We start from the raw sequence: 12,185 nt of genomic DNA on the forward strand, positions 1-12,185 counted from the left end.
GACTAATGATGATATCAAGTGTGATGAACAAAACTCCCAAGTCATCATGATTATTCCTGTGGAGCTTGTTGACAATTCTCATTCCCACGTCTTTTTTTCACTTTTAGGAAGGCCGTTGTTGAAAATCTTAGTTTTATGAATGTAGAATTATCCTTATCTGCATTTAAAAGAAATGTCTTTTCTACCGTATTTGAGAAATTACCGAGTCTCTGAGATGAAAGATTGTGCCTAACTGGCTGTCAGGAAACTCTGTATGTAAAACAAAACCAGAATTGCCACATTCATCTACTGTTAGAAAATGTGGTAATATTATTTACTTTTAGCTGATCATTTACAAACAAGGGTGAATGCTTTTTAAACATTGTTACCAGATGTGAGGTTTAGCATTAACGTAACTGACTCAAAAAGATTCTTTTCGTGCAAGCTTACCATCTGAACACTTTAGTGATACGAACGTATCTGTCAGTTTTCAGGCAATAGAAAGTAAATTAGCAAAAGTAAGATTCTTTGCTTACATGTTACTAGTAGCTTCAAGGGTAAAACTTATGGTATTTGTCTCATGGACAGGGACAGAAGATGACTGACTGACTTGTTCACTCAGCATGTCTTAGGTGAATAGGTGCATATAATCCTGGGTAAGAACCCAGAATTAGATTAAATGGATATTCGAGATATACTAAAAACCCAAACCAAACCAAACCTGCTGCCGTCGAGTCGATTCCGACTCATAGCAATCCGACAGGACAGAGTATAACTGCCCCATAGAGTTTCCAAGGGGCGCCTGATGGATTCCAACTACCGATATTTATCTTTTAAATAATATGACATTGGAATTTGTATTCTTCTCAAGGTATTTATTGTTCTGTGTTTAATTTTCCTTTACAATAGACACCAGCGAACTGAAGATGATCCTTCAAGAGCTGAAGTACAGAATTGGCATTCAGTCGGCGAAGTTACTTCGGCAACTGAAGCAAAAAGATAGGCTTCTGCATAAAGTGCAGAAGAACTGCGATATCATGACTGCGTGCTTGCAGGCGGTGTCACAGAAGAGAAGTAAGTACTGGAGTGGAGTCAACCCTTTTGCCACAAGAAAGTTAGTGAAGCTGAGCCATTGTGTTTCTGAATATATTGAAAAGTTGTAAATGGAAGCTACTAACCGCTACACTAAGACCTATGTACAAATGTATCATGAGACAATGTGGAATGCAAGATTTCTCTATCATTAATTGTGTAACTAGGACAGCTTCCTATTTTTTTCAGTTAAAATGTATATTACATGTCTAATGTTACAGTTTTATTCTTCTAGATTGGAGGTAGTACTTAATTTTGACAATGGTTGTTTTACCTGATGTTGAACAAGGACTACAGTCTTTATTTTATAAATAGCGTCAAGTAGACACAACCTAAAAGGAATACCCTTGTTCTCTCATTCTCTGTGTTCCTCTAATAAGTGAATTGAATGATTGGACTTAAAAGAAAGAGGTTCTTGTAATAGGATCTTACAATTTGCTCTGGAATCTGAAAAGGACAAAATATTTTAACAAATTGAACTCATCTCTTGGGTAATGCACTCATAATGAAGAGCTGTGTGATTTGTTAACTGAGTTAAAAGTAAGTTGTTAAATTAATTAGTCCATGTTAAATACTGAGTATAAAAACTCATGAATTAGTTTTGTTATTCTCCATGCAGCAGCGTTCACATTTTATTCTGCTAACTTGTCCCTATTTTTGTTTTGTATTTTTTATTAACATGCAGCATGGCACCGCAGTATGTTCAGGTATGGTAAATATAGGCACAGATGTTGGTTTCGATAGAATGCCTTGTGGCAACTTTTCAGGTGCATGTGAAAGTTGCCTTTTCTTGCTCTCTTACTCTTTTCACATTTTACATGTAGAGTGGCACCTTCTAGGGTTTGTTTGTTTGTTTTTTTTAATTCCATATTAAGATGAAGGAGCCCTGGTGGCACAGTGGTTAAGTGCTTGGCTGCTAATTAAAAGGTCAGTGGTTTGAACCCACGAGCGGCTTTGTGAGAGAAGGATGCGGCAGTCTACTTCCGTAAAGATTACAGCCTTAGAAACCCTATGGGGCAGTTCTACTCTGTCCCATAATGTCGCTATGAGTTGGAATCGACTCAATGGCAATGGGTTTGAATTTGGTTTTTTTTTGTTAAGATGTGTTCATTTTCATGAAACAATTTTCAGGGCTTGATTAGTTTCAGATAATAAAATTGATGGCTTAAATTCCATTCTCATGTTTTATCATCAAAAGACAGTTTGGTGTTTTCTTTTTCCTCTTTTATTCTATCACTGTTTGTTAGCCCCAAACTATTATTCTTACTGCTTACTCGAAGGTTTCAATTTAATGTGTACTAAACAGAATGCTGCTTGATTGTCATGATGATATAATGTGATTCTAAGCGGGAATGTAATTGAATAGACAGGTTTTGAACAGAATTTTCTCCAGAGCTAGGCACTGGTCTGCAATAGTGAGAGAAGGAGAAAGGGCATATATGTCTATACAAAGTTAGCATGTGTTATAAGTATTTGTTTGCATGGATTCTGGTTCTGATTGATTCACAAGCACCAAGTGAAAATGTTACTATTTTCTCTTTTTATTTTGAGATTTTTCTCTTTGCCACTGCTCTTTCACATATACGTGGTTGTTGTCTATATAGAAGCTAAAAGCACAAAGTGGTAAATGCATGGAATTTGGACATGTGGGAAACTAGGAGTGGGGATGGAGCCAGTGTCAGGAGACAGGGAGGAATGTCAGGTCAGCACAGAGCTATAGGTTGATGAATTCTAGGAACTTGTAATCCTTTAGAATTTGAATATACTGGACTGATAAAGGACCAGCGTTTATGTTTTTTAGAAAAATGTGTCCACAAGCACTCAACTTAATTTGTGAATTTGTGATTGCATCCTTCCTATGTAGTTTAGAGTTTCTATCTCTAATTCCAGCCAGAGTTTTGCATTTCAGAAAACTTGGAATTTTCTGGCTCTTGTCCTTGGGAGTTCAAGCCTCACCTTGGTAATAAGACTCTATTAAATGGAACAGAATGTTTTTTGTTAAGAAATAACAAGAATTGTCATTCTCATTATCAGATACTGTATTAAGATGTGGAAACCCTGGTGGTGTAGTGGTTAAGAGCTACGACTGCTAACCAAAAGGTCAGCAGTTCAAATCCACCAGGTGCTCATTGGAAACCCTATTGGGCAGTTCTACTCTGTCCTATAGGGTTGCTATGGGTCGGAGTTGACTGGAGGGCAACAGGTTTGTTTGTTTGTTTGTTTGTTTTGGTGTTACCATGTAGACAGTGTTAGAAATTTGACTAATGGGTATTTATTCATTTTAGAAGAACTCCAAAGGTTAGATATTTTGTGAATAAATGCCTGGGTCCAGTAGTTGCACATTTGGCTCTTTCCTCAAAGTCAACTAATAAATTAATTTAATTAAAGTACTAAAAAATTGATATTTCAATATCACACTGGATAACTGAGCTTTCATTTTAATAATAGTTGGCAGTGATGCATTCAAATAGAACATGTTGACTCGTTTATATCAGGGCTTTGAATTGGTTCTTTCCAGCTTCCCAGTAAATTTATGGCTGAGGAAGCAAAACCGCAACAGACTCGAATTTTTAAAATTTGGGTGAACTGGGACAATAACTGGAATGAGAAGAAATACAGATGGAAGCCCTACTAGAAACCTAATCTTACTCTCAGAAAACAAGGGCAGGTATACATTGCATAGCAAGTAAATCTCTTGCCCGTGGGATTTTGAGCAGAGTCAGAAGCTTAGGTGCTCCACTCTTAGATGGTAGCCGACCATGTACCTTTGAATGTATGTCGCTCTCTACAGTCCTGCCAATGATCCAGTCTCACCCACCAGACCCGGGAAAGAGCTCACTATGCCTCTTCTGAGTCTCCCATTCCAGGGCTTCGACCCATCATTTTTCCCATTCTGGTTGTTGTGCCATGTCACCCATATTGTAAACATTTGGATCTATTCTGGTTTTGCTTAGTCAGCCATGACCTAACCGGTTTGAACCGGTTTGAAGCCCTGGTATTATCTGTAATACAGAAAAGTCCAGATGATCCCCTGAATTTTTGTTTCTATCTGAATTCAGTGTTTATTAACATAAGCGATTCCCCCTTTCTATAACAAGCTATAGAAACCAACTACTTCAACCTTTTATTAAGATGAATTATTTCTTGTTGATACCTCAAAAGGGATATAATCATTTTGAAATAAGCAAAGTAAGTGTAGATTATAAGCCAAAATATCAGTTTTCTTTCTAGCACAGATGATAAAATTGCTTAGACTCCATGGTTTTCTCACCCAAAGTTTTATGGTACAATCTATTTTAAAACTCAGATGGGAATAAGGAAGCAGATTTTTTTTTCTATATTTAACCATCCATCTAAGCATAAACATGGATAACTAAAGATTACAAATTAAGTCCTAATAATAAAATTAATAATAAGAATGGCTGAAGCCATTAACATGGAAGTACATGCTTTATGAGAAAATGTTGTTTTTATTTCTCATAGTACCTCCACAAAGCTATGTATCTTTTAGGCACATTTTATTAGGAAACCGAGATTCAGAAAGGTTAAGTAATTTGCCCAACATCACACAGCTGATTAAGTAGTCGAGATGGATTTTGAAGATAGGTGTCTCAAAAGCCTACACTTTCCACCATAAGAAGACTCTGCTTTTTCTTAGTTGTTAGATAGACACCTCTGTAATGGTGGAATGTGGCTGGAACAATAGGAATTTTTAACATGCAGAGGACATGATATAAACTTTCAGGTTTATTAGAATGCTGTTTCAGCACCGTTTGCATTTGAAATAAGAACTTTGTCTTTTCTTGGCTAGATGAATTATTGAACACTTACTGCATAGTGTACAGGAAAATCCACCTCAGGGCTTAAGACAATGAGAAGAATAAAATGGATGTTTGACCAGAAGGTTGATTCTGATTTTAAGATTTAAAAAATTTTGCTTGCTTCACTTTGCTGTGATTTTTACCTATTTTTCTTGAAAGCGGAAGGGAGGTCATCTTAATTATTAGCATTGCATAACTTGGCAACTTTCTGGATTGGTGTAGTAAATGTTTAAGCTATGAAAGTTGAGTTTGTAAAATGTTCTTATAAATCAAGTGATAAAATCTGGCTGTCCTTGGAAAACCTGTGACAAGAAAAAAGTATGAAGAGAAGGCGAATATACATGGAAATGTTGCCTTTTTTTTTTTTTTTTTGGTCTTGTCAATAAATACAGGACTTTTAGGCAGCTTACAGCCTCATTTTATTAATGTATTCACCTTGGAATCCTGACAATAAAGTGATTAAATCTTACCAGCTATCATAAATGCCTATTGGAGACTAATACTTTGTCAAATAGGTGAGTGGTCTTTTTCTTTTTCCATGGCTGCCTGCTCAGTAACAGTACCTTGTCTTCTGTGGCAGAATAAGAAATTTGTGTGGCCCTGTGTTTGGTGGCACTGACATTCAACATTTTAGACTGAAAAATAATTCTGTTATTTATTTTTTATTATTATTATAAAAGTAGTACACTCACCTAGAAATTCTATTCCTAGGTACATACTGAAGAGACTTGAAAATATATGTCCACATAAAAATTTGCACAAAAATGTTAATAGTAGCTTTATTCCTAATAGCAAAATGTGGAAGCAACCGCAAATGTCCATCAACTGATGAATGGATAAACAAAATGTGGTGTATTCATACACTGGAATATTACTCAGCTATAAAAAAGGAAAGAAGTATTGAGATAAGCTACAATCTGGGTAAAACTTGAAAACATTATGCTAATACGAGAAGCCACATATTATGTGATTCCACATATATGAGATTTCTAGAATAGGCAAACCCATAGAGGAGTTGTTGTTGTTAGGTGCCATTGAATCAGTTCTGACTCATAGCAGCCCTTCCTTATGTACAACAGAGAGAAATACTGCCCAGTCCTGTGCCATCCTCACAATCATTGCTATGCTTGAGCCCATCATTGTAGACACTGTGTCAGTCCATCTCATTGAGGGTCTTCCTCTCTTTCACTGACCCTCTACTTTACCAAGCATGATGTCCTTCCCCAAGAACTGGTCCCTCCTGATAACATGTCCAAAGTACGTGAGATGAAGTCTCGTCATCCTTGCTTCTAATGCTGTACTTCTTCTGAGACAGATTTGTTTGTTCTGACAATCCATGGTATATTCAGTATTCTTTTCCAACACCATAATTCAAAGGCAGTGATTCTTCTTTGGTCTTCCTTAGAGACATCCATAGAGACAGAAAGTAGATTAGTGGTTGCCAGGAGACTGAGTGACTGCTAATGAGTATGGGGTTTCTTACTGGGGTGATGAAATGTTCTAAAATTAGACAGTGGTGGTGGCTGCACAAAATTTTGTGAATATACTAAATCCCACTGAATTTTATAGTTTAAAAGGGTGAATTTTATGGTATGTGAATTATATCACAATAAAACATATTAAAAAATAATACTCATGGAAATTTCAAAAAATACAGAAGTATGCAAAGAAGAGGAAAAATGATTTTCTAAAGATACTGCTTTAATATTTTGCACTATTTATTCAAGTGTATTTTTACATATGGCTTTTTCAAAGTCATTATACTATATAACATTTCTGTATTCTGCCTTTTTCACATAACGTATCCTAAGCTGGTACCATTGGTATAAATTATTCCTAAACATGATTTTTAATGGTCAGTGCACTATTTTTCAGTCTACCATTTTTTGTTACAACATTGTAATACTGAAGACTCTTAGTTGTGAGTGATAGAAAGACAACTCAAATTGATTTAAGCAAAAAATGAAGTCGCCTGGCTTACATAATTAAAAGTCTAGGGATGATGTGCTTTGAGATACAGCTAAATCAAGGACAGGTGCTCAAACAGAATCTTTAAGAATGTGACTTCACCTCTTAGCTCTGCTTTCCTCTATACCGAACAACACAGAAATGGCCGACAGCAGCTCCAACTCAGCAACCCTATCTGAAAGCAGAGATCTCTTTCTCCACAGATGCAGAAAAGGTCCCACAATTCACTTTGCTTAGGCTACTTGTATCACCTGCTCACTAGGAATCAATCAATCAATTTATGTATGTATGTGAGAAGTTGATAGGGTGATATGTGCCATGGGGTGGGGGGGAAGAGAGCAGGGAGAGGAGGTTTTGGAATGGCCAACAATTGGTATTTCTATTGCTGATCTTTTAAATTTTAGCTGTCTGGAGAGGGTATGGAACCCCTGGGTAGTGTAAACGGTTAATGCCCTTGGCTGCTAACCCAGAGACTGGTGGTCTGCATTCACTCAGAGGCACCTTGGAAGAAAGTCCTAGTGATCTACTTCTAAAAAATCAGCCATTAAAAACCTTATGGGGCCCAGTTCTTCTCTGACACGCGTGGGATTGCCTTGTGTTGGAGTCAGCTCTGCAGCAGCTGGTTGTGAGTGAGTAGCGGCTGCGTGATTTTCGTTGTGATTTTGCCGATTACTGATGTGGTCCAGTGACTTCTCACATGTTTATTGGCGACTTGGGCATTCGTTTTGTGTGAGGCTCCTGTTTAAGTCTCTCTTGCCCATTTCTTTATTGGAGTGTCTGTCTCTCGGGGGTGGCGGGAGTCTTTTAGAGCTTTGGAGGAATTCTTTATGTATTCTGTATACAAGTCCTTTGTCAGATATGTGTTGCAGATATCTTCACTTTTTTTGGTTTGCCTTTTCACTCTCTTAAGTGCGTCATTTAATAAACAAAAGTTCCTACTTTTTATGTAGTCCAGTTTATCCAAATTTTATCTTTATGCAGGGCTGGCCTCATAGATGTGTGACCTGAGGAATTGTATAGGGCCCTGTGCTCAGCAGAGCCCCTCATTACTCTGCTTTTGCTGTCTTGAAATTTTTGATAATTTTTGAACAAGGAACCCTGTGTTTTCATTTTACACTGGGTCCCAAAATTATCTGGCTGGTTCTGCCTTTATGGCTGGTGCTTTACCTGTCCTGTTTAAGGAAACTTTTTTACCTCAAACTCATGAAGATACTCTTCCATATTATTTTCTACAGGGTTTATTATTTTGCTTTTCACATTCATAAACAATGTAAAAATTTTTAAAATAATATTTTGTTGTGTTTTTGGTGAAGGTTTAAAGTTTACACAGCAGTTTAGGTTCCCATTCAACAATATAGAATTTCAAAAAACCAAGTAGCAAGCTCAAGCCTAGTTGTGTAGGGAAAAGGTAATGTTATCACTGGTAGGTAAAAGCTCTCAGAAGGTAAGCCAACAGAGTCTTGGGGTCAAGGTCTGATTTTGGGTTCCCCAGTGAATTCACAGGAACCGCTTCTGGGAAAGTCCACAGGGCAAGGTCATAAATGAGTCTTGGGACATCTGCCGGGGCTATAGTTTGGGCTAGTTACTCAACGATACCCTAGGCTGAGAGAGTGGCCTGCTTTTTACTTTTGATTCAAATTTCACCTTGGCCTTGCTCCTGCTCTCAGAAGTAGGTCCAAGTAGAACACTTCTGTGGGCATGAAGGGCAGAACAGATACTCTGTCAGCACATTGTTGAGAAAAACAAGTACAAATGAGAACCTGGACCAGTTCCTCTGGGCATTCTGCCCTTAAGTTGGAATGATGGTCCAGTAGCAGCAAGCATCTTGATGTGGACCACCTTCACCATACCTGCCGCTTGACCCACACTGCTCTAGTCTGAGCCAGTTGTGCTCTGTCTGGTGCACAGCTCCCATCTTGGGATTTCACTTTACTCTTGTTCTGGAGGATCTCTGTCTTTCCCCTGTATTGGATAACTTGTTTCCTGTACCCCACATTTTCTTCTTTCTTGATTACTCTTTTATATTATTGTGCATATCCCTGAGAAATGGTGCAGGAGAGGCAAATATTTAGAAACTTATGCATGTGTGAAAGTGTCTTTATTCTACTCTCTCCTTAACTGACAATTCTATACTTGCTCTGTTGCCTTCTTGCTGCCATTGTTGCTTTTGAGCAGTCTGAAACCTTTCTCATTCCTGATCCTTTGTACTGGACTTGTTTGTTTTTTCTCTTTGAAAGCTTGTAAAACTTTCTCTTTGTTCTTGGTTCTGAAATTCACAGTTACATTGCTTGGTGTAGGTCTGTTTTCATCCGTTGTGCTAGGTCAAGGCATGCTTTCAATCAGGCAACTTGTTTCCTTTAAATCTGGGAACTTTGTGTGAATCATTGTCTTCTTTTTCTCTTTTTCCTCTTTCTGGAATACTTTTGTTTGGCTGTTGGAACTTCTGGACTAGTTTTGTAATGTTCTTATCTTCTCCTAATTTTCTCTCTTTCTTTTTTTGCTTTACTTTCTGGGAGATTGCCTCACCTTTATTTTCTAGTCCTTTTATAGAGACCTTTTTTGGGTTGTTATTTGAGTGTTTTATATGGTGTGCTGTTCTTGTTTCATAGATACAGTGTATTTTCTTATTGCTTTAAGGATATTAATGATACAGACTAAAACAGACAAATAGAAAACAGCAACTTGGAGGAAATAGATTATACAGGGACAAAAAACTTTAAAAGCCTGCTATTATGTATGAAGGCTTTCCTCTGATGACTGTGCACCCTTGGTTATCCGCTCAGAGGTGTGAAGGTTTAAAATAGCTGACTGGACTTGTGAGCTTCCAAGGGAGGCTTGTTCACTCTGAGCTCCCCTGAAGAGTGACTTGGATGGGCCATTTGTTCTGGAGTCCGCATGTCAATATCTTCAGTCTTTCTTCTGAGGCTGGTAGGGTTCCACAGGGAAGAATCTTATGAATTCCATTTGAAGGTCTGGCTACTGGTGTTCTGGGAGCTGAGTGAGGAAAGAGAGCTTGGGTTGGGGTGGGGGGGTTCTGCATTCAGTGTTTGATGTGCAGGTAGTTTCTGAATCACCCTGATTTGGTGCCCACCCTCTGCTAGTTGTCCGAAGACCATCTGTCTTAACCCACTCCAGAAATGAAACCTCAAAACTTTTGTTGGGATGGGAGAGGGATAGTTACCTAGCTTCACAAATTAAAGGGGAGTGGCTAGGGATCCAACAGCTTCTCAGCAGCTTTCACCCAGTCTCCTTATTTAAGTCCCATTCCCTTTACCCTCTAGTTCTGAAGAACTGGCTGCCGGTCCTTGAGCCTTTTGTGGACTATTTGGTGTAATATTGGTTGGATTTCAGCTTTACCTGTTAGTTTGGAATTCAGCTTTCTAGGATCTGCTACATGAATTTTCGCTTACCCTGATGCTCTTCCAGTTTTAAAATTTCATTGCTGTTGTTTCTGTTCCTTTTTTTCTTGGCCCTTTGTGAATTTATGATTAAAAAAGCAAAAACAAAAAAAACAAGAAATAACTCTAGTGTATTTTTAATGTGGTTCTGGTTGGAACCAAAATTAGATGAATTTTTTTTAATCTGCCATCTCAACCTAGAGGTGCTTATTCCTTTTTCATAATCTCATTTCAATTTGGTAGAGGAAAAGAAGTTAACATTTAGATTTATATTAAGGTAGATATACCTTGGTTATACCTTAAATTTGGAACTTAATTGAAGAATTATGACTTTGGTCACAAATTTGTTAATATTGACAAGAGTTTTAGGTATGTTTTTCATATATAGCTAGCAGCGTGGTCTGCCCTGAAGTAACTTGATAAGAATATGACTAAATGAAAGAAACCGGATTATAATTGCATTCAATATAGTGTAGTAACAGTTTTCTCCTATTTTCTTTAAACTCTTTAGCTAAAAGTTCTTTTTCTGTTTTGTCATAATTTACCTATTTTTATACATATTGCATATTTTGTAAGTACAGTAATAGCTTTTAGCACCTCTAACTTTTGAGAGATTCTTATGGCTTTGAAAAAGAGTAGGTATTTCTTGTGACCTTATTATGAAGGAAACGATTTTTAAAAAATTTCTTAATATCAAAGTCATGGTAACTTAGATCTAGAAGAGAACTTAGAAATGATTTGTATGCACCCTCTTTTCTTATATCTGAGCAAGTAAGGTGTGGAGGAGTTAAACTCACTCAGTTGGTGAATTAGTCTGGGCTCCCCCGGTTGGTGTCTTTCCTATCAGTTATGACAAAAGAACACAAATATAACCAGCAGAGGGAATGCTATTTTTCTTCTGAGCTTTCGTTAAGAGTGATATTAAATTTATTTATGTTATTTATATTGCCAAAAAAGTAAAAAAAAAAAGTAAGAGAGCCTATAAAGCTAAACATGATACAAGCTAGGACAGACATCATATGAGATACATAAAGAAATCCTTTTCGAAGAATCTCTTGATTATGTATTGTGACCATTTTTATTTTTTAAAAATTTTATTTTAGTTTTTGTCGAAAACAAACACAGCAGAACGTACACCAGTAATTTCTACACGTACAATTCAATGACATTGATGACATCCTTCAGGTTGTGCAACCATTCTCACCCTCCTTTTCTGAGTTGTTCCTCCCCCATTAACGCAAACTCATTGCCCCCTAGGGTTCTTATCTAATTTTTCAAGTTGCTGTTCTCAATTTGATCCCGTGTAAACCCTGGTGGTGTAGTGGTTAAGTGCTATGGCTGCTTACCAAAGGGTCGGCAGTTCGAATCCAACAGGCGCTCCTTGGAAATTCTATGGGGCAGTTCTACTCTGTCCTATAGGGTCACTATGAGTAGTATCGACTCGATGGCAGCAGGTTTTGTTTTGGTTATCTAATTAGTGAAAACTCCTCTCCCTCCCTCCCTTTCTGTCCTCATGACCATCAAAGAATATTTTCTTCTCTGTTTAAACTATTTTTTTGAGTTCTTATAATAGTGGTATCATACAATATTTGTCCTTTTGCAACTGACTGATTTCACTCAGCATAATGCCTTCCAGGTTCCTCCATGTTATGAAATGTTTCACAGATTCCTCATTGTTCTTTATTGATGCGTAGTATTCCATTGTGTGAATATACCATAATTTATTTATCCATTCATCCTTTGATGGGCACTTTGGTTGCTTTCATCTTTTTGCTATTGTAAACAGTGCTGCAATGAACATGGGTGTGCATATAGCTCTTCTTATAAAGGCTCTTATTTCTCTAGGATATATTCTAAGGAGTGGGATTGCTGGATCGTATGGTAGTTCTATTTCTAGCTTTTTAAGGAAGCACCAAATCGATTTCCA

The 12,185-nt window shown here is 37.3% G+C and overlaps 1 protein-coding gene across 3 annotated transcripts in view; it reads left to right on the forward strand.

Moving 5' to 3' along the window:
- The window catches only part of TBC1D30 (TBC1 domain family member 30), a 143,802-nt gene that overhangs the window by 27,979 nt on the left and 103,638 nt on the right, over positions 1-12,185 (forward strand). For all 3 annotated transcript variants that reach the window (XM_049883776.1, XM_049883775.1, XM_049883774.1), the window contains one exon: positions 889-1,053. In XM_049883776.1, coding sequence (XP_049739733.1) covers positions 889-1,053 — 165 coding nt within the window. The remainder of the gene's footprint in view (positions 1-888; positions 1,054-12,185) is intronic.

This window comes from Elephas maximus, chromosome 4, assembly GCF_024166365.1.
Source record: "Elephas maximus indicus isolate mEleMax1 chromosome 4, mEleMax1 primary haplotype, whole genome shotgun sequence".
Lineage (NCBI taxonomy): Eukaryota > Metazoa > Chordata > Mammalia > Proboscidea > Elephantidae > Elephas > Elephas maximus.